We start from the raw sequence: 19560 nt of genomic DNA, 5'->3' as shown, positions 1-19560 counted from the left end.
TCTTTGCATCTTAGCTCCACCCCCTTAGAATGCGAGGGAAGGATACACCTGTGTATCCTCGCTCATGACCTCTCTGGACGTTTCCTCACTCCTCGTTCCTCGCCTTCTCATGGTGCAATTAGAGAATTGAGATGTCCTTTAAGAGGGCTGAGTACTATCAGTTTCTGGGTCACGGGCAGGAGGAAGGAGAAGTGAGGAAACAAGGATGCATCAATTAATAATTAGTAATTTGAGACCCATTGTGTGCTTTGTGTAAACATGATGGTTATTGTAGTTCTAGACTAAACGTGAATAGGCATTTACTCATCTTACTTGCACAAAACAGATTCAGTATTTCTCAAAATCAATAAAAACAGTGGAATGCAAACTCGTAAACCTGCAATAATTAAATATTTTAAATTACACAAATACACTTCATGTATTTAATCTCACTTCATTAACCAATGTCTTTGCTGCTGACCTTTGATGATCCAATTAAAAAATACCAACAAGCAAAAATGACAGATAAACATCACATTTTGTGTTTCATTTTTTTTATTGCTGAAGAAAGAGTGTTGAACTTTCTCTTTCTGCAACCCAGAATAGCAGCACAGCTGAAAGGTCGATTTTTTTGTTAATAAAAACAAACAAGCAAGCCCAGCCCAGATGAGAAAAAGTAACACAAAAGTAACGTAACGAATTTCCATAAAAAGTGACTTTTAGTAAACACAATATTGTAAAGCATTACTTTTAAAAGTAACTTTCCCCTGTGAGTTCCTGTGAACAAAGCTGAATTTTCAGCATCATTCCTCCAGTCTTCAGTGTCACATTATCCTTCAGAAATCATTCTAATATGCTGATTTGATGCTGCAGAAATATTTCTTATAATTATCAATTTTGAAGACAGCTGTGCTGATTAATATTTTTGTGAAAACTGTGATTTTTTTTTTTGTTGTTGAACAGAAAATTCAAAAGAACAGCAATTATTTGAAATATATAACGAATAACAAATGTCTTTCTTTCGTTCCAGTTTGCTGGGGTGCCAAGGGAATATACGCCCAGAAACTGCTCAATGATTTATTTAGCAACTACACAAGTGCACTGAGGCCAGTGGAGGACACAGAAGACATCCTCAATGTCACACTACAGATCACCCTCTCTCAAATCATTGACATGGTAATCTGCCCTCAAAACCACAGCCTGCCAGAAAATGAGCTCAAATGAGGACACTGTAGAGAACATGTTGCCATAAACAGATTAATGTGCAAGCATCATGATTTCTCAGCCATAAGTTATACAGTAAAGAAACAAAGGAATTATTATTTCATTTATCATATATATATATATATATATATATATATATATATATATATATATATATATATATATATATATCGAATAATTTATAATGTTTCACTGGACTAAAACTGCAGCATGACTGATACACTTCTGTTCCAGGATGAGCGTAACCAGATTCTGACGGCGTATTTGTGGATACGACAGGTGTGGGTTGACAAATATCTCACCTGGAATAAGGATAGCTATGATGGGCTTGATACCATCCGTATACCTGGTAGTTATGTATGGAGACCTGATATAGTCCTATATAACAAGTAGGTCGGATTGGTATCGGGTTTGTCTTTTCTTATTTGCTTTTTCCTTCTTTCCCCACATGGTGGCACAAGCTGAACACTTAATAAATGCATTTATGATTAAGTGTTCAGGGAATCATCTGTTTCTGTTTTTTATGGTTCCAAGTGATATTGATAGGAAATTAATTTATTCCTAATTGGAAAAAAAAAAATATTATTCATATATTCAAACATTAATATTCAATTATGATACAGCTTCTCCTGTAGTGAATTTGGAGCACCTCTATTTGGAATGTATTAGTCAACATTGCATTGTAGTCTTAGCCTCAGACAGTCTAATGCACCATTTTTCCAATAGCTTTTCTTTTTTTGTGGCATCTACTTCAAGTATATTCACCTATGAACAAACTAAAACAAACCTATCAAAGGAACAGTTCACTCCAAAATGAAAATGTACTCACAAACAGATCCACATTTAAGTCAGCAGGTCACTCACTGAGCTGACCATTTTCAATGAATCAGTTGATTCAGTTCACCAAACTTGATTTATTCATTAATCAAAAGAATCATTAAATGAATCATTCAGACCAGTTTGGTGAACAGAATCAATTGATTCATTGAAAATATCAGCCCTGCACATTTTCAGTGCGTTCCAAACAGGATACATCACCCTTCGAAGGGCACTTCGGAGTAAAAACAATCAAGGCCACCATATTGAAGGGTCATTCCAAACTGGCCACTTCAAAGAGCCCTTCCAAATGAAGGATTTCGAAGAGTACAACTGATGGACACTTGGGGCTCCATGATCCTTTGCACAGGGAAGTTGTTTGACTTCACAGAATGGCTACAGAAGGCTCAGAGTTCGATTTTACCTATAAATTTATGTATAGTATTTTTCTATACTACTGTAATATTTATTCAAATTAGATTTTGGTACATTATTATGGTCAAAACGACATTGTACAGTACTTCAACAAAAATACTTTATAGCTACCTTTATCAGTTTATCAGACACAATATACATTATATTTAATGTAAAAAAACAGCAGTAACTGATAATGTTACTACAGTAAATGAATGCATATTATTAATACAAAGAGTAAACCAGGGGAAAAAAGACGAAGGCGCCTCCTTGATTGTCTCGTTTAGATGATGCAGAAGTGCATTTCAAAAAAAAGAGTTTTTTTGACCCCTACACCCTTCATAAGCGTAAACCCTTTGAAGGGATTAGGGCATGGGGATGAGCACTTTCAAATAGAACACAGGGTTTTTATGTCTCCCTATATCTGACACACACATTTCAGGTCTTGTAGTCTCTACTAATGAGCTCATGAGTTGAATCAGGTGTGATAGATGAGGGGAACATACAAAATGTGCAGGGCTGATGGTACTTCATGGCTGGTTTGAGAACCACTGACTTAGACCATTGAGCAGGGACTCCGGTCCTGGAGAGGCTTAGTCCTGCAAAGTTTAGCTCCAACCCTGATAAAAACTCACCAGCCCATAGCTTTCTAGTAAGCCTTCAGACCTTGTTTAGCTTGTTCAGGTGTGTTTGATTAGGGTTGGAGCTGAACTCTGCAGGGCTGTGGCTCTCCAGGACCAAAGTTAGCCATTCCTGCTATAAAGCATGAGTTGTGTGAACCACTGTTGTAATGCATTCCTTTGCATTCTTTATAAAGCTTTAAATCTTCAGTCCCTATTCATTGTAATTGTATGAAAGAGTTTCTTTTGTTTTTCATGGAAGAGAGAAAGTCAAACAGGTCTGGAATAACATGAGGATGAATAAATATTGACAGAAAGTTCCTTTAAGATTAATGTCTTGTGAAAAAAAAACAAAAAAAAAAACAAACATGAAACAGAAACAATAGAGTGGTGGAACTATGACGTCACTTTGTAGGCTAATCGACAATTAGCATCTCACTGGTCCTTTGAAAAAACGAAAAGAAACAAAAAACAATAGGATTTTCCCATAGGCTTTTGGATTATCACAAAAAATAAGCTCTATGATCAACAAAAGTTATTAAGATAAATTTTCACAGTTGAACACAACATTTGTGAATTTTGAAGCCTAAATGAAGTTTCAAGAAGTAAAAAGCTAAAAGTAGGCTATAAACAAATTACACCACAGTCCCAAGAGTTCAACATCACCACCACTAAGCCTCTGACAACTCTTTTATTCTTTATCTCAAAACATTTTCTCATTAACTTTAAATTATAATTGTTTGTAAGAGTGCAATAATATGCATAACTAGGCTGTAAAAGTGGAGTGATGACATTTAATCTCTCCGATTTAGCCACTTTTTCAAGACATGTAATAGTGTTGAAAAGTCATAGGTAGGGTAATACTGATGTATTTTATCTCGTAGAATAAAATGTGAAAGTATCTTGATCTTGAGCATGTTAACCACAGAACTTATTTCAGCCATTTAACCAAAAACCAATTAAAAAAACCCATTGACTTCAGGACGATGGAACTGGAAGTGCTAAAATGCTAACTTGGTTCTAGGTTTTGGCCTACAAAAATGCATCATAGTTCCACCACTCTATTAATCTAATCTTGTGCCTTCATATTCTTTCTTGACCACTTTTATTTGCCATTTTAGGGAACCCTAATGACTCTACAGTGGCTATAAATACTCTACACACCCCCTGTCAAAAACTTTTTGAGATGTAAAAATGAATCCAAGTAAAGACGTTCTTTGGATATAACTATTAAGACCTGAAGATAAAGAGGATTATTTCCCCTTAGCATGATAAGAACCTCAAAAACAAATCTAAGTCAACAAAGGAGTGGCTTCAGATGACAAAGGCTTTAAAATGACCCAGTCAGTGTCCAGACCTAAATCCAATCAAAATAAGAAAAAAATCCCTGAGCCATGGCTGTACACAGAAGAGCCTCCTAAAGCTCGGGATACACTGCACGATTTTTGGCTGTCCCAGACGAAAGATTGCCAATCATGGTGAAAACAATCGTGGTGATTTCTGTGATTGTGGCTCTTAATCAGTGGTCCTATGTCGTACAGTGAGAGAGGTTCAAAGACAGCCGTTTTCCCGCTTTTGCGACCAAAGATAGCCTACGATTGTTTTCTGACAGTGTCAGAAATTCAGCATGATCAACGCACAGTCTACATCAGGGATGGACAACTCCAGTCCTGGAGGGTCAGTATCCAGCAGAGTTTAGCTCCAACCCTAATCAAACACACCTGGACCAGCTAATCAAGGTGAGTTTTTATCAGGGATGGAGATAAACTCTGCAGGACACTGGCCCTCCAGGACCGGAGTTGTCCATCCCTGGTCTACATGCATGTCATACCCAAGTTTAGTAGATCCAGTGTGATAAAGTAATGATCTTATAGGATTGCTAAAATTCTGCAAAACTGGGAAAAATTGCCAAATTAAGATTGCAATTTGTTGATATACTTTTCAAAAAGACTGTATTAAAAGCACAATATGTTTCATCCAGGTATTAATGCAACTGGCTAAGTATTTTATTTGTCTTAGTTTTTTTTTTTTTTTTTTTTTTATCTATTTGGTTGTTACTTGACTTCTATTGGTTTTAACATTGCATTAAAAGTGGAAAAAGTTCTGAAAACGTTTACAGGGTGCGTTCTAAAACCACTTTTAACCCAGAGTGAATTATGATCTGAAATACAAAGGTCTTCAGACAAAATGGAATCAATATGTAAACCAAAACTAAAAACAAGATCTAAACACTTTAGATCTTGCTTTTAGTTTTGGTTTACATATTGGTTCCGTTTTTTTCTGAGAAACGTAGTATTATATGAGTGGGACCAGTAACATATTGAGTAAGATTAAAAGAATAAAAGGAAGCAATATGAAACGTGAAGCAAGATATCCCAGGATCCTGTTGACTCATGGGTTTAGTATGACCCAGAGTTAAATAATTCAAGTGTAAAATGCCCTTTTTTATACCCACAGTATAATGACCCAAATGATTCTACTGTTTATTCTGGCAGCATATTCTGTTTCTTGTAGCGCTGATGATCAGTTCACCAGCACTATGGACACCAATGTGGTGATACGCCATGACGGCCAGATCATGTGGGATGCTCCAGCCATCACCAAAAGCTCCTGTAAAGTGGATGTCTCGTTCTTCCCCTTTGACGCCCAGCAGTGCCGACTGACCTACGGGTCTTGGACTTACAACGGCAACCAGCTTAACATTTTGAACGCCATGGAGAGTGCGGATCTCGCCGACTTGGTCAACAATGTGGAATGGGAGGTGCTTGGAATGCCGGCCAAGAGAAACGTCATTCTGTACGGCTGCTGTGCAGACCCTTATCCGGACGTGACATACACTCTGAAACTGAAGAGAAGGGCCTCGTTTTATGTGTTCAACTTGCTCATTCCCTGCGTGATGATCTCATTCTTGGCTCCGCTGGGCTTCTATCTACCTGCAGACTCTGGGGAGAAAGTGTCCCTGGGGGTTACTGTGATGCTGGCGCTCACCGTGTTTCAGCTGCTGGTGGCTGAGATCATGCCTCCCTCTGAGAATGTACCTCTTATAGGTGAATCACACATGTTATAGATATGGTTAGAGTTTATGTGAATACAATGTTTGATTATGAAATTAGTAAAAAGGAATAGCCAGTGCAAACCAGTATGGCAGAAATGTATAGTATGCTTTCCACAACCATCCACTCAATTTCCCATGGCAAAATCAGGTCCCGCCTTACTTTTTTTTTTTTTTTCTTGTTTGAGGAGCCATAGAGTACCTCAGAGATGACATGTTTTTGAATGCGAAACCCAGAAGCGAGTTAGCATTTTAGGACCTCCGTTTCCATCGCCCTAAAGTCTATGGGTTTTTTTAATGGGTTTTTGTTCAATCGCCTGAAATAAGGTCTGTGGTTAACAAAGCCTCTGAATATTTTCACTTTTTGATCTATGACATAAAACACACCAGTTATAACCTGCTTGTGGTTTTTTAAACCTTTATTGTGTCTTAAAAACGGCGGTTGCAAACAAATTGCTAAAAGGGACTACTTCCTATGGCGGGGACTTTAGACATCATCATTAAAAACGGGACATTTGGACAGCATTTCTCATAAAAAAGTGGATAAGTATTCATACACAGTGCAGATCATAATCAGCGAGCATGTTTTTAAATAGAGTTGTTTTTTAAATACAGTTTGAGGAAGCTTGGTGATCCGCGACCATGGTGTGCTGTAGTCCGTTTATAGCCTGTTAGCTTTTTATATCTGACGACTTTTTTCAGGCTTAAAAATGTATAAATGTTGTCGTAACACAGTTCGTAAATGTGGGAAGAAGGAGGCGGGAACCGGCGAACATTGAACCAAACTTTAATATAAAATAAACAAAGAACAAAACGAAAGTAATGCCGGCAGACCCTCGCGGACGTCTGCCGGCCACACAAACATAATAAAACATAAAATAATATCCAGGCCTGGTCCTCTCTCGTCCTCCACGGTCGTCGCTCCTCCTTTTATGCTCCCGGAGCTCCTCCGTGAGAGACTCAAGGCCGGTGTGCCTCCCAGATGATGCTTGTTATCACTTACGTCACCGGCCTCGCGCCGTTCCCTCACGGCTCTCGCCCGCCCTGGTCGCCACATACCCCCATCGCACCTCGCAGGCCGGGGGGTACCTCCGAGACTGCGCTCTACTCCCCCCCGGGGCCTGTCTCGGCGGCCGCAGCACCTAGGGGTAATGACAGACGAGACGAGAGAAAGGAGACGGAAGCAAAGGGAGCGACAGGACGAGAGAGGGGAGAGAGGAAAAAAGAGAAAAAAAAAAATCTTGGTCCGGTTCCCCGGTCCTCAGCCTGCCAAGAGGCTCTTTCTCGCGGTGCCACATGCGGTGGCACTGGACGCTCGGTGGACGGCCCGATCCTCGTCCGCCTCCTGGCGGCCGGCGATGGCTCCTCCGACTGAGGGCAGCCGGCAGCGAGTCCCCCGTCCCCTGCTCCTCCCCTTCATGGCGGACGGCAGCAGGCTCCGGCCCACGGCGGCGACTCCTCCGCTCCCTCCAGGTCCAGGACGGCAGCCACCCCACCTCGTCCCAGGAGCACGGCATCCAGGTCTCCGTCCCACCTTTCACAAGGCTCCAGCACCACCGCCTCGGGCAGCCTCTCGCGGTCTTCACTTCCGGGCTGCCCGAACTCCGCAGCACCGCGATCCCCCTCAGCAGCGAGGGCTCTCCGACAGCATGTCCCTCCTTCCTCCCGGGTTTCGGCACCAATGTAACACAGTTCGTAAATGTGGGAAGAAGGAGGCGGGAACCGCCGAACGTTGAACCAAACTTTAATATAAAATAAACAAAGAACAAAACGAAAGTAATGCCGGCAGACCCTCGCGGACGTCTGCCGGCCACACAAACATAATAAAACATAAAATAATATCCAGGCCTGGTCCTCTCTCGTCCTCCACAGTCGTCGCTCCTCCTTTTATGCTCCTGGAGCTCCTCCGTGAGAGACTCAAGGCCGGTGTGCCTCCCAGATGATGCTTGTTATCACTTGCGTCACCGGCCTTGCGCCGTTCCCTCATGGCTCTCGCCCGCCCTGGTCGCCACAGTTGTGTTAACTTGTAAAGATTATCTTGATAGACAAAAAATGTAAGTGTCATAACCCTTTGTTAAACACAGAGATAATTTTTTTAAGCTGCGATTTTCCAAAAGTCTATGGGAAAAATGTATAGGCTTTTGATTGAGGGAACCCGTGCACCGCTAACTTCCGGGTTGGCCTACAAAAACATGTAATCCCTGAGGTACTCGTCAAAATCTTTATTCATTAAAATTACATAAAAGAATCATTAATGGAACAGTTAAGGAACCAGACTCATTAAACTCTTACATATAACAGAGCCCACATATACAGTAATTCAACATTAAACAGAATTGATAAAATGTCATTCTGAACTTGTCAATCAAATATATAATCATTTATTGGCAATATCATTGACTAAACTTTTCTGTACCTTCTCTTACATTCTACAGGAAAGTATTACATAGCTACGATGACCATGATCACTGCATCTACCGCCCTCACCATCTTTATTATGAACATACATCACTGTGGCCCCGAGGCCAAACCCGTCCCAGACTGGGCCAAGAAATTCATTCTGCAGTATCTGGCCAGGATTTGCTTCGTCTACGAAGTCGGTGAAAACTGCATGACGCCGCAACCAGAGAAACCAGACCCTCAACCGCAGAAGCCGCCTGACTCCAACTGCAACATGAATGGGCAAGCTGGGAAAGATGACTTTGTGTTCAAATTTGAGAGGGGTCAAGATGCCACCTCTCCAAAACTTACCGAGGACACAGAAGACTTGTCTCAGATCATGAGCCCGGCATGCTCGCTGGGAATTCACCCCACCTGTCGTTATGGCGTGTGGAAGGAGGGGATGTTCATGAGCATGGATTGCGGGGATGGGGTAGCAGAGGTGGGAAAAGCCACAGGAAGAGGAAGGGAAGGATGCAGAGATCATGATGGTGGGTTCAAACCACAGTGCAAATGTGAGCAGCAGAATCTCATGAGGAATATCGAGTATGTCGCAAACTGTTACCGTGATCAGAGAGCTACGGCGAGAAGAACGGGAGAGTGGAAAAAGGTTGCCAAGGTTCTGGATCGATTCTTCATGTGGCTGTTTTTCATTATGGTTTTCTTCATGAGCCTGCTCATAATGGGGAAAGCAATATGACAGGGAAGTGTTTGTGATTGAAAGAAGGACACAGCTTTTCGCAAAACAAACCCAGACAGAATGATCAAAACGAAAACATTTGACGACAATGATACACTGGTCAAAAGTATGTAATAATTAATAAAGAAACTTCTTTCAAAAACATTAGAAAATCTTAATTACTCCAAATTACTACTGGTTTGTACGGAAGAGGATTAGGGCCAAGCAATAATAAAATAATAAAACCATCTCGAGATTAAAGTCATTAAATTATGAGAAAAAAGTCGCTAAGTTACAAGAACAAATTAGTTAAATTACGAATTTGTTCTCATAATTTAATGACTTTTTTTCTCGAAATTTAACAACTTTTTTCCTCATAATTTAACACATTTTTCTCGTAATTTAACAACTTTTTTCTCGTAATTTAATGAGTTTATTTTCAACATTTTATCTCGACTTTTTTCTCAAAATTTAACAACTTTTTTCTTCATAATTTAACAAATTTTTATCTAAATTAAAAACTTTTTTCTCGTAATTTAATGAGTTTATTCTCAAAATTTTATCTCGACTTTTTTCTTGAAATTTAACTACTTTTTTCTCGTAATGTAATGACTTTATTCTTATATATATAATATATATATATATATATATATATATATATATATATATATATATATATATATATAAAATCATATCATATCATATATAAAATCATATACACATATTTCATGTCAGTTTTCTTTTTTATTATTATTTTATTATGTGAGAAAGAAGTGACCATGGAGTGACACAAAACATGAAAAAGCACAGCTATAAAGGAAAGTGGTTGCCTGGGTCAACAGTAAAATACTTCTAAATACTGTGTTTGACCAATCAGAATCAAGTATTCCAGAGAGCTGTTTAATGTACTTTTTATTATTATTATTATTATTTTTTTTTTTTTATGATAAAGCAATCTAGCCTGAATGATTTGTGATTGGCTATCAGTTATTATATTTTTTTTCTTTTGAATACATTTTTTTTTTTAGATGTTTACAGCCATAAATGATGAGTAAAGTGAGTTTTACATTACTTAAAACTAAGCAAATCCTGTCCGCTCCTCTGATCAACATGCCTGAAATAGAAGCATTAAAAAACTGATGACAGATGTTGTGGTGAATTGTTGATTGTTGTATTTTTTTTCTCCACACATCTCCCAGAGCTTAATCCTCCTTTTATCCTTTGCACACACAACTGAACTTAAAGGATTAGTTCACTTTCAAATTAAAATTTCCTGATAATTTACTCACTCCCATGTCCAAGATGTTTATGTCTTTCTTTCTTCAGTCGAAAAGAAATTAAGGTTTTTGATGAAAACATTCCAGGATTTTTCTCCATATAGTGGACTTCAATGGGCACCAAACAGTTGAAGGTCAAAATTACAGTTTCATTGCAGCTTCAAAGCATTCTACACAATATGTCAGATAATTTAGAGATTTCATCTGGTTGTGTTGAAATATATAACTGATTATCATCGGCATAGCAGTGGAAACTAATCAAATGTTTTCTTATAATATCACCAAGTGGCAGTATATATATATTGAAAATAGCAGAGGGCCTAACACAGATCCTTGTGGCACTCCATAAAATTGTGACGGTCTGATAGGTACGACCTAAACCACCGTAATGCCTGACCTTGCATACCAGTATAATTTTGTAGTTGGCCTAGGAGTATTTTATGATCTACAGTGTCAAACGCAGCACTGAGATCAAGCAACACTAGTATTGAGATACAGTTTTGGTCAGAAGCTAGAAATAAGTCATTTGTAAATTTAACGAGCGCAGTTTCTGTGTTATGATGAGACCTGAATCCTGACTGAAATTTTTCATAGAAAGCATTTTTTTTTTTTGCAAGAAGGAGCACAATTGGACCGACACCACTTTTTCTAGTATTTTAGACATAAATGGAAGATTTGAAATGGGTCTGTAATTTGCTAATACATTTGGATCTAACTGTGGTTTCTTAATGAGAGGCTTAATAACTGCTAGCTTGAACGGTCTTAGGATGTGACCTAGAGATAAAGACGAGTTGATAATATTGAGAAGAGGCTCTTGTGCTAAAGGTAACAATTCTTTCAGTAGTTTAGTGGGTATTGGATCTAATAAACACGTTGTTGGTTTACGCAGTGATAAGTTTATTTAGCTCTTCCTGTCCTATAGTTGCTGCAACTGTTTTTGAGGGGCGATAACTGAGGCTGAATCATAAAACTCTGTTAAAGGTTGTACTTTTACAATTGTATTTCTGATGCTTTCAATTTTCTCAATAAAGAAATTCATAAATTCATCACTACTAAACTGTAATGAAATGTTTTGTTCTAGTGATGTCTGTTTATTTGTTAATCTAGCTACTGTACTAAACAAGAACCGTGGATTGTTTTGGTTATTTTCTATGAGTTTGCGGAGATGCTCGGCCCTGGCTGCTTTTAGAGTCTTTCTATAACGGGACTGTCTTTAAGCTGTCTTTCCATGTGATTCGGAAGACTTCTAAACGAGTTTGTCTCCATTTGCATTCTAGATTACAAGTTTCTCTTTTGATAGCGTGAGTAATACTGTTGTTTCATGGTAGTTTTTTTCTCTCTAACCTTTTTTAATCTGATGGGTGCAACAGTATCTAGAGAAAATGGTGCCCATACTACTAGGAATTTCCTCAAGTTCATTGTGTGTTTAGGTACAATGAGCAGCTGAGACAGATCAGGCAGGTTATTGTGTGAATGTCAATATACATTTTTTTCACTGTAAATTTTACAATGAATTGATCTACCTAGTCAATATTGTGGTGCAATTTGACAAATATCATTATGCAGTACGCATGTTACAAGGTAGTGATCAGTTACATATCACTTTGTGGTAGAATTTCTATATCGGTAGCATTGGTTACTTTCGCGTGGAGTAACTTGTGATCAGCTTATTATTGATCTTGGATTCATTTCAATCAGGAATTTCACTTTGGGCTTAAGGGGTTAAGCAACCCAGCACCATCCTCAGTCTCTGCAGATGTTGTTGCACAGACTAGGAAAACACAATTATATCGTCAAGATATAACAAGAAGGACTGGCACAAAAAAGCATTCCCTGACCCCGCTCTGTGATTTTACATGGCCTACCACTTCATGGCTAAGTAGCTGTTTTTCCCAATAGCTTCCACTTTTTTATGATACCAATAACAGTTGACCGTGGTATATTTAGTAGTGAGGAAATTTCACAAATGGACTTATTGCACAGGTGGCAACCTCTCACGGTACCACGCTTGAATTCACTAAGCTTCTGAGAGTGACCCATTCTTTCACAAATGATTGTAGAAGGAGTCTGCATGCCTAGGTGCTTGATTTTATACACCTGTGGCCATGGAAGTGATTGGAACACCTGAATTCAATGATTTGGAGGGGTGTCCCAATACTTTTGGCAATATAGTGTATTTGTCGTGTTTGATTTAGATATGTGTCTTAAACAGATACATTTAAAGGTAAAGTATGTCGTTTCTGTGACACTAGCGGCACCTAATACATGCACCTTTCGCATGTCATGGCTGCTTTTAGAGTCTTTCTATAACGGGACGAGCTGTCTTTCCACGCGATTCTGAAGACCTCTAAACGAGTTTGTCTCCATTTGCGTTCTAGATTACAAGTTTCTCTTTTGATAGCGTGAGTAATACTGTTGTTTCATGGTACAGTATTTTTCTCTCTAACCTTTTTTAATCTGATGGGTGCAACAGTATCTAATGTACTAGTGAAAATGGGGCCCATACTACTAGTCATTTCCTCAAGTTCATTTGTGAACTAACAGTACTGTACTGTCTTAACAGAACACAAGCATCTTGCTTATTAGCTATAAACCCATTCAACTTAACTGCATCATCTACATGATGCACCACCCAGCATACCTGGTTAAAAAAAAGTCACCACTTGCCACTGATATATATAGTTTTTCAGTTTCAGCACATGCCCCTTAAAAGGTCAGTGACGTCCTGATTTTGCTGAGTTAGATGCGTTCCTGTGTCAACATATTTTGTTGATCCTGGAACAACATTCCAGTCTGAAAATTTAGTCTCAACCCTATTCCTACCCCTAAACCTAACCCTACCCATAAGTTATCCCAAAAATCAGAGGGAAATGATAGATGAATAACACTGATGTAGAAGGACCAATTCATGATTTTAAGCCTAAACTTGACATAATCTGTAAACTTGTCCCTCAAATTTGATTTGAATGTTGTTCCAGGATCAACAAAGATGTTGACCCAGGAACATGTTGAACTCAGCAAAATCAGGTTATGCGTGCACGGCCCTGGCTATTGCTGAAGGCATTACTCAAAGCTCCTCAGTCCACCATTTAACAAATTAACCTCATGAAACCCTGTATGAGAATACAACAAACAGACCATGATGTGATCACTGCCAACAGCTCCTACCTCACAAATATTCACACGCCCTGCAGGAAGGACGGTGACTCACTCACTAATGCAGAGAAGATGCACACACTTAGCGACACTATGGCCACTTTTTTATACTACCAAATGAACGTAATTAAAAAGCACTCACCCTCTTAATAATGGATTATGTCAGAGGTAGACTGTACTGGTACAGTACTTATGGTTAATATATATTTCTTTACCGAATTAAGCTATTTATTTCCACATTTATGCTTTTCATACACAACAATACCCCATTTGTGCAAGTACGTTTAAGGAAGTGATCTAATAGAAGATGCACCTTGTACATACAAGCTTCTGAGAACAATGTGGACAGTTTGACTTGAAGCGGTAAGGTCACTTTTTATGCTATCAATTTAAAATGTAGTTTTCTGTACTGATATGACACACATTTAATATTTGTACTGCCCGAGTTTTGAATACAAATATAGAATAATATATTGGAATTTTGACACATATTTATATAAATGATCAAGCAAATTTCTTTTTCTATGCAGATCTGTGGAGTTCATGTTTAAAATGCAGACCATTTCAAGTTGTACAATCCTCTCTATGTTACTATTAAATATTTTGTATACAGGTATGTATTACATGTTTTACACAGTTACACTGAAGTTTAAATATTTGTATTTAATTTGAAATATTTAATTTTAATAAAACTTCTATCACTTCTATGTGTGAAATACTTGTACATCATTTACATTATGTACATGTGAAGTCTATGTAGCTTTAAATATGCATATACAGGTGCATCTCAATAAATTAGAATACTGTGAAAAAGTTCATTTATTTCATTAATTCAACTTAAATTGTGGAACTTGTGTATAAAAATAAATTCAATACACACAGACTGAAGTACTTTAAGTCTTTGTTTTTTTTTTAATTGTGATGATTTTGTCTCACATTTAACAAAACACCAATTCACTATCTCAATAAATTAGAATACTTCATAAGACCACTAAAAAATAAATTTTTAGTGAATTGTTGGCCTTCTGGAAAGTATGTTCATTTCTATGCACTCAATACTTGGTTGGGCCTCGTTTTGCATGAATTACTGCATCAATGCGGCGTGGCATGGAGGCAATCAGCCTGTGGCACTGCTCAGGTGTAATGGAAGCCCAGGTTGCTTTGATAGTGGCCTTCAGGTCATCTGTTTTGTTGGGTCTGGTGTCTCTCATCTTCCTCTTGACAATACCCCATAGATTCTCTATGGGGTTCATGTCAGGCGAGTTTGCTGGCCAATCAAGCACAGTAACACCATCGTCATTGAACCAGCTTTTGGTACCTTTGGCAGTGTGGGCAGGTGCCAAATCCTGTTGGAAAATGAAATCAGCATCTCCATAAAGCTTGTCAGCAGAAGGAAGCATGAAGTACTCTAAAATGTCCTGGTAGATGGCTGCGTTGACCACAGACTTGATGAAACACAGTGGTCCAAAGTGCTCTTTTCAGATGAAAGCAAAATTTTGCATTTCATTTGGAAATCAAGGTCCCAGAGTCTGGAGGAAGAGTGGAGAGGCACAGAAACCATGTTGCTTGAAGTCCAGTGTGAAGTTTCCACAGTCAGTGATGATTTGGGCTGCCATGTCATCTACTGGTGTTGGTCCACTGTGTTTTCTGAAGTCCACAGTCAACTCAGCCGTATATCAGGAAGTTTTACAGCACTTCATGCTTCCTTCTGCTGCCAAGCTTTATGGAGATGCTGATTTAATTTTCCAGCAGGATTTGGCACCTGCCCACCTGCCAAAGGTACCAAAAGCTGGTTCAATGACCATGGTGTTACTGTGCTTGATTGGCCATCAAACTCACCTGACCTGGACCTGTCGTGGCAAATTCGATGTCTCTTTGTCCCTTCAGATCTGGTCTCGAAGAAAAACTCGCAGAGTCTAAGTTTTCAGGTCTCAGAAAAACTCACAGAGTCGAAGTTCCAGGTCTCAGAAGTATTTAACTTTATTGTCAAACAACAAAGTGAGATGCCAGCTCCGCATCTGAGGCTCCCTTAGCTGGGGCTCAGTTTTATACTTTTTTCTTATCTCTTAAAAACACACCAAATTAATATCATTGGCTTTTTCTTATCTCTTAAAATACACCAAAGTAATATCATTGGCTGGTAATATTCACCCTAACAGTTATTTTCCATGATATCATCTACAAGGGCTCTTCTCCCACACCTCCTTCCCATGTACTCCCCGACCTTTCTGCCATAGACACTTCACTAATATAATTGCAGGTGTTGCTTATGTAAGAGAATTTTCTTAGTAAGGGTGACCAGCTTCCAGCTACTGTACATCTTTTGACTTCATTTCTCATGGCCTTCTGCCAATTGATGGTCAACCCTTTTCCCATTGGCCAAATGAAACATTGTATCAAAATAGTCAACACTCCCCAGAGACAAGAGGCCTTCACGTGACACCCTTAATAATGGTCTTGTTCATTTCACAGCCACCTGTTGTCTGGTGGAAAATTACCAACAAAATATGCTCAAGTAAACTTGTTTGACCCTTACAGTTACAAAGGCCAAGAGGCTTCAAAACACTTCTAGCTTTTATAGTAAGCAAACAAATTCTACAATTGTTTTCTATAGGATGGATAAAATGCTCCATCAGACCCCACAGAGAATCTATGAGAATCTAGGAAGATGAGAGACACCAGACTCAACAATGCAGATGACCTGAAGGCCGCTATCAAAGCAACCTGGGCTTCCATTACACCTGAGCAGTGCCACAGGCTGATTGTCTCCATGCCACGCCACATTGATGCAGTAATTCATGCAAAAGCAGGCCCAACCAAGTATTGAGTACATATACAGTAAATGAGCATACTTTCCAGAAGGTCAACAATTCACTAAAAATTTATTTTTTATTGGTCTTATGAAGTATTCTAATTTATTGAGATAGTGAATTGGTGGGTTTTTGTTAAATGTGAGCCAAAATCATCACAATTAAAAGAACCAAAGACTTAAAGTCTGTGTGCACTGAACTTATTTAATACACAAGTTCCACAATTTTAGTTGAATTACTGAAATAAATGAACTTTTCCACGACATTCTAATTTATTGAGATGCACCTGTATACTGAGCATGAACAGGCAACTGTTATTTTAAGAGGTATGAGGTTTCTTGTGTTCAGGCATTTCATCACATTCTTCTGTTATTCAAGGCAATGGAAACAAGCACTGGAGCATCACCTTCAATCCACCAGAAGTTACTGCAGTTCCAGGATTATGTGCTCTGATTTCATGTGCCTTCACCTATCCAGACAACGCAAAACCTATTGATAACGTTCAGTGGATAGAATGTAATGAAAATGGTGAATGTAAGAATGACATTTTCAAGGGGAAAGTGAGTACACAAAATGAATTAGAAGAGAAGGACACTGAAACAGAACGGATTAATATGCTTGAACCCGATCTGTCCAAAAACAACTGCAGCATCATCATGAAAGACATAAAAGCAGAAAATGAACATGAATATGCATTCAGAGTGGAGGGGCAGAAAACATATAAAAACACATTTAATCCCACAGTTAAAATTATCATTCAAGGTAATGCTTGTGTCAACATTATGTTCAGTTCAAGGACTTTCAGTTTGTTGTCACTCCTGTCTCGTGTTCTCTGTCCCACCTTTCCGCCACTCATCAGTCACCATATACACTAACCACCTTCACAGCTGTTCATCATTTACCTGTGTGTAGGCTATTTAAGTCCCTGTTTGTGTATCGTCAATGTTAAGTGTGTTGCTGCTTGTTCGCCTCTCTGTTTATAATTATTAAACCTTCGTATTGAATCTCAGTCTTCGTCTTCGTCTGCCTCTCTGCAACCCACGTGACAGATTGCTTGTGTTTGGCAAAGTTTAAACGGTCCTGCCTTTTTCTCTAGTTTAAAGCACCCGTTCAGTTCTCAGTTGTTTCAGAGGGATGTTCAGCTCACTGCACACTTTCTGATGTTATGATTTAATGAACTATGTTGGACATAATTTCTTAAATATAACTTAACATATGTTTGTACTATGCAAATTGAACTGTTATGAGCCCTTTTTTCATCTTAGTAAAATGCATTTCATTTGTATGATCTGAATCTGTTCTCATAGAATGATTCAGTTATTTACACTGTGGAAATCTGTCATGTCTACATTATGTTGTGTATCTCTGTTTGCAGATGAGCCTATAATGGCTGTTCCTCCTCTCAGTGATGGAGTGGAGGTCAATCTGACATGTTCAGCTCCTTTTCCTTGCCCTGCAACTCCTCCTGACATAAAATGGTGGATCAAAACAAGAGAAGGAAATATCATCAATCCCGAGGATGACAACATCACTCTGATCACCTCCACAAGCCTTTACCTCTCAACTTTGACTTTAACTCCAACCTCCAAACTGCACAGTGCCACTGTAGGATGTGACGTGAGCTATGGAGATAAAAACATCAATACCAATCAGACCCTAGGAGTCATGTGTGAGTACAAGTGTACATTTCTAACCAGACTTCTTGAAAAAGCATGAGTCTTTGACAATAACTTAAAATAACAATTCAGAAATACAAGAAAAATGCAATTCAGAAGAGCAAGGCATCACTATTGATAACTACCTTCTTCCAATGATACCATTGATCAATGAGCAGAACTAAAAGTATTTATTTTCTTGCATTTCAAGCATATTTGCGCTATATATGGTGTCAAAACCAATTTGTTTGTTTTTTTCCCCCCAGATGTACAGACTCTTCGAATTCTGGGTAATGACACAGTGAGGGAAGGTGACACTCTCAGCCTGATCTGCACTGTTGAGAGTCACCCACCATCCTCTGATCCTGTATGGAGTTTCAATGGATCCACAGATACAATCACGAACCACACGTCTGCAGAAAATCTCATGATTACCAATGTGGGAGAAGAGCATGCTGGGATATACGTCTGTGAGATGACATATAGGAACAAGACTTTGAAAGCATCCATCACTATCAGTGTCATTCGTAAGTAGAACCAGATTCCACATGAAATGTTGATAACAATGACACAGACTTACAACATTACTCAGTTATATATGTATAAACAAATGTAAGAAATTCAAGACTATAACAAGGCTGTGTTCTTAAATTCAAGGTAAAGAAGCTTTTCAAATGCAAGTGGACATTAGAATCATAACAGGATTCTTGACTGGGATATCAGTGTCAGCTGTCATCTTCTCTGTGGTTTTGTGCTGTCATGAGTCTTGGCAAAGGTACGGAAATGCTTAAAATTTATACATTTTGTTGCACATTTTGCATTTCTCATTCTGTTGACATGAAGGTGTTCTGAGTGATTTGTTTAGATGGGATTCTGGTTGATGTGAAATCATGTGAACAATGTTGTACCCAATCATAGATGATATTCGTTATATTCTTTTTTATTCTGTCTTATTCCCTGAATATCTTTTCCAGGAGAGACAAGATACATGAAGTGATGGACACAAACACAGACACTGAAGTTATACTGGAGGTTTTTTATGACCAAGAAGAACATCAGAAAGAGTGAAGTTAATTATTAAAAAAGCTCATAAAGAGCTCCTTAAAATGTTTGCTTGTTCTGAATTTGTAAAATATCTGGATTTTACTGCTATTTAATTTGTTATGTTGATAGCATTTAGAATGTATTTAATATGCACTCTATACAAAAACAAAAACTTCATCCTATCTGAGCTTATTTTTGTCTGTAGGATTAAAAATCCTTATTATATCATAAAATATAAAAAATATGAATTTAATAGTTTGGCTATATCCTTATTGTTTTCTTCTTGATGTACTTGCAAGTAAAATATTACACACATTGGGTATCAGATTAAGAATGAATGTGTGCATAATTGTGAATGAATTTCACAGGCTCTACTGGAAGCCTTAGTAAAATGC

The 19560-nt window shown here is 38.4% G+C and overlaps 1 protein-coding gene across 2 annotated transcripts; it reads left to right on the top strand.

The window, feature by feature from the left end:
* The first annotated feature begins 1032 nt into the window (after positions 1–1032).
* Positions 1033–9463, top strand: chrna10a (cholinergic receptor, nicotinic, alpha 10a). 2 transcript variants are annotated; one of them, XM_067365764.1, is made up of 3 exons: positions 1033–1155; positions 5568–6100; positions 8541–9463. In XM_067365764.1, the coding sequence occupies exons 1-3, from the start codon at positions 1115–1117 to the stop codon at positions 9242–9244; spliced, it is 1278 nt and encodes a 425-aa protein (XP_067221865.1). In that variant the 5' UTR covers positions 1033–1114; the 3' UTR covers positions 9245–9463. The 2 variants fall into 2 exon arrangements, with proteins under 2 accessions (XP_067221865.1, XP_067221864.1); XM_067365763.1 differs by lacking the exon at positions 1033–1155 and having other exon boundaries at positions 5463–6100.
* Positions 9464–19560: the final 10097 nt, after the last annotated feature.

Source organism: Chanodichthys erythropterus, chromosome 17 (assembly GCF_024489055.1).
Source record: "Chanodichthys erythropterus isolate Z2021 chromosome 17, ASM2448905v1, whole genome shotgun sequence".
NCBI classification, from domain to species: Eukaryota; Metazoa; Chordata; class Actinopteri; order Cypriniformes; family Xenocyprididae; genus Chanodichthys; species Chanodichthys erythropterus.
Note: the sequence above shows the minus strand (reverse complement) of the source record. Positions and strands in the feature narration are given on the sequence as shown.

Excerpts from the sequence above, each read along its gene's own strand:
- chrna10a (XM_067365763.1), top strand. The coding sequence starts at position 5,515 with ATGACCCAAATGATTCTACTGTTTATTCTGGCAGCATATTCTGTTTCT. Across the intron at positions 6,101-8,540 it reads TGAGAATGTACCTCTTATAG|GAAAGTATTACATAGCTACG; the intron begins GTGAATCACACA and ends TACATTCTACAG.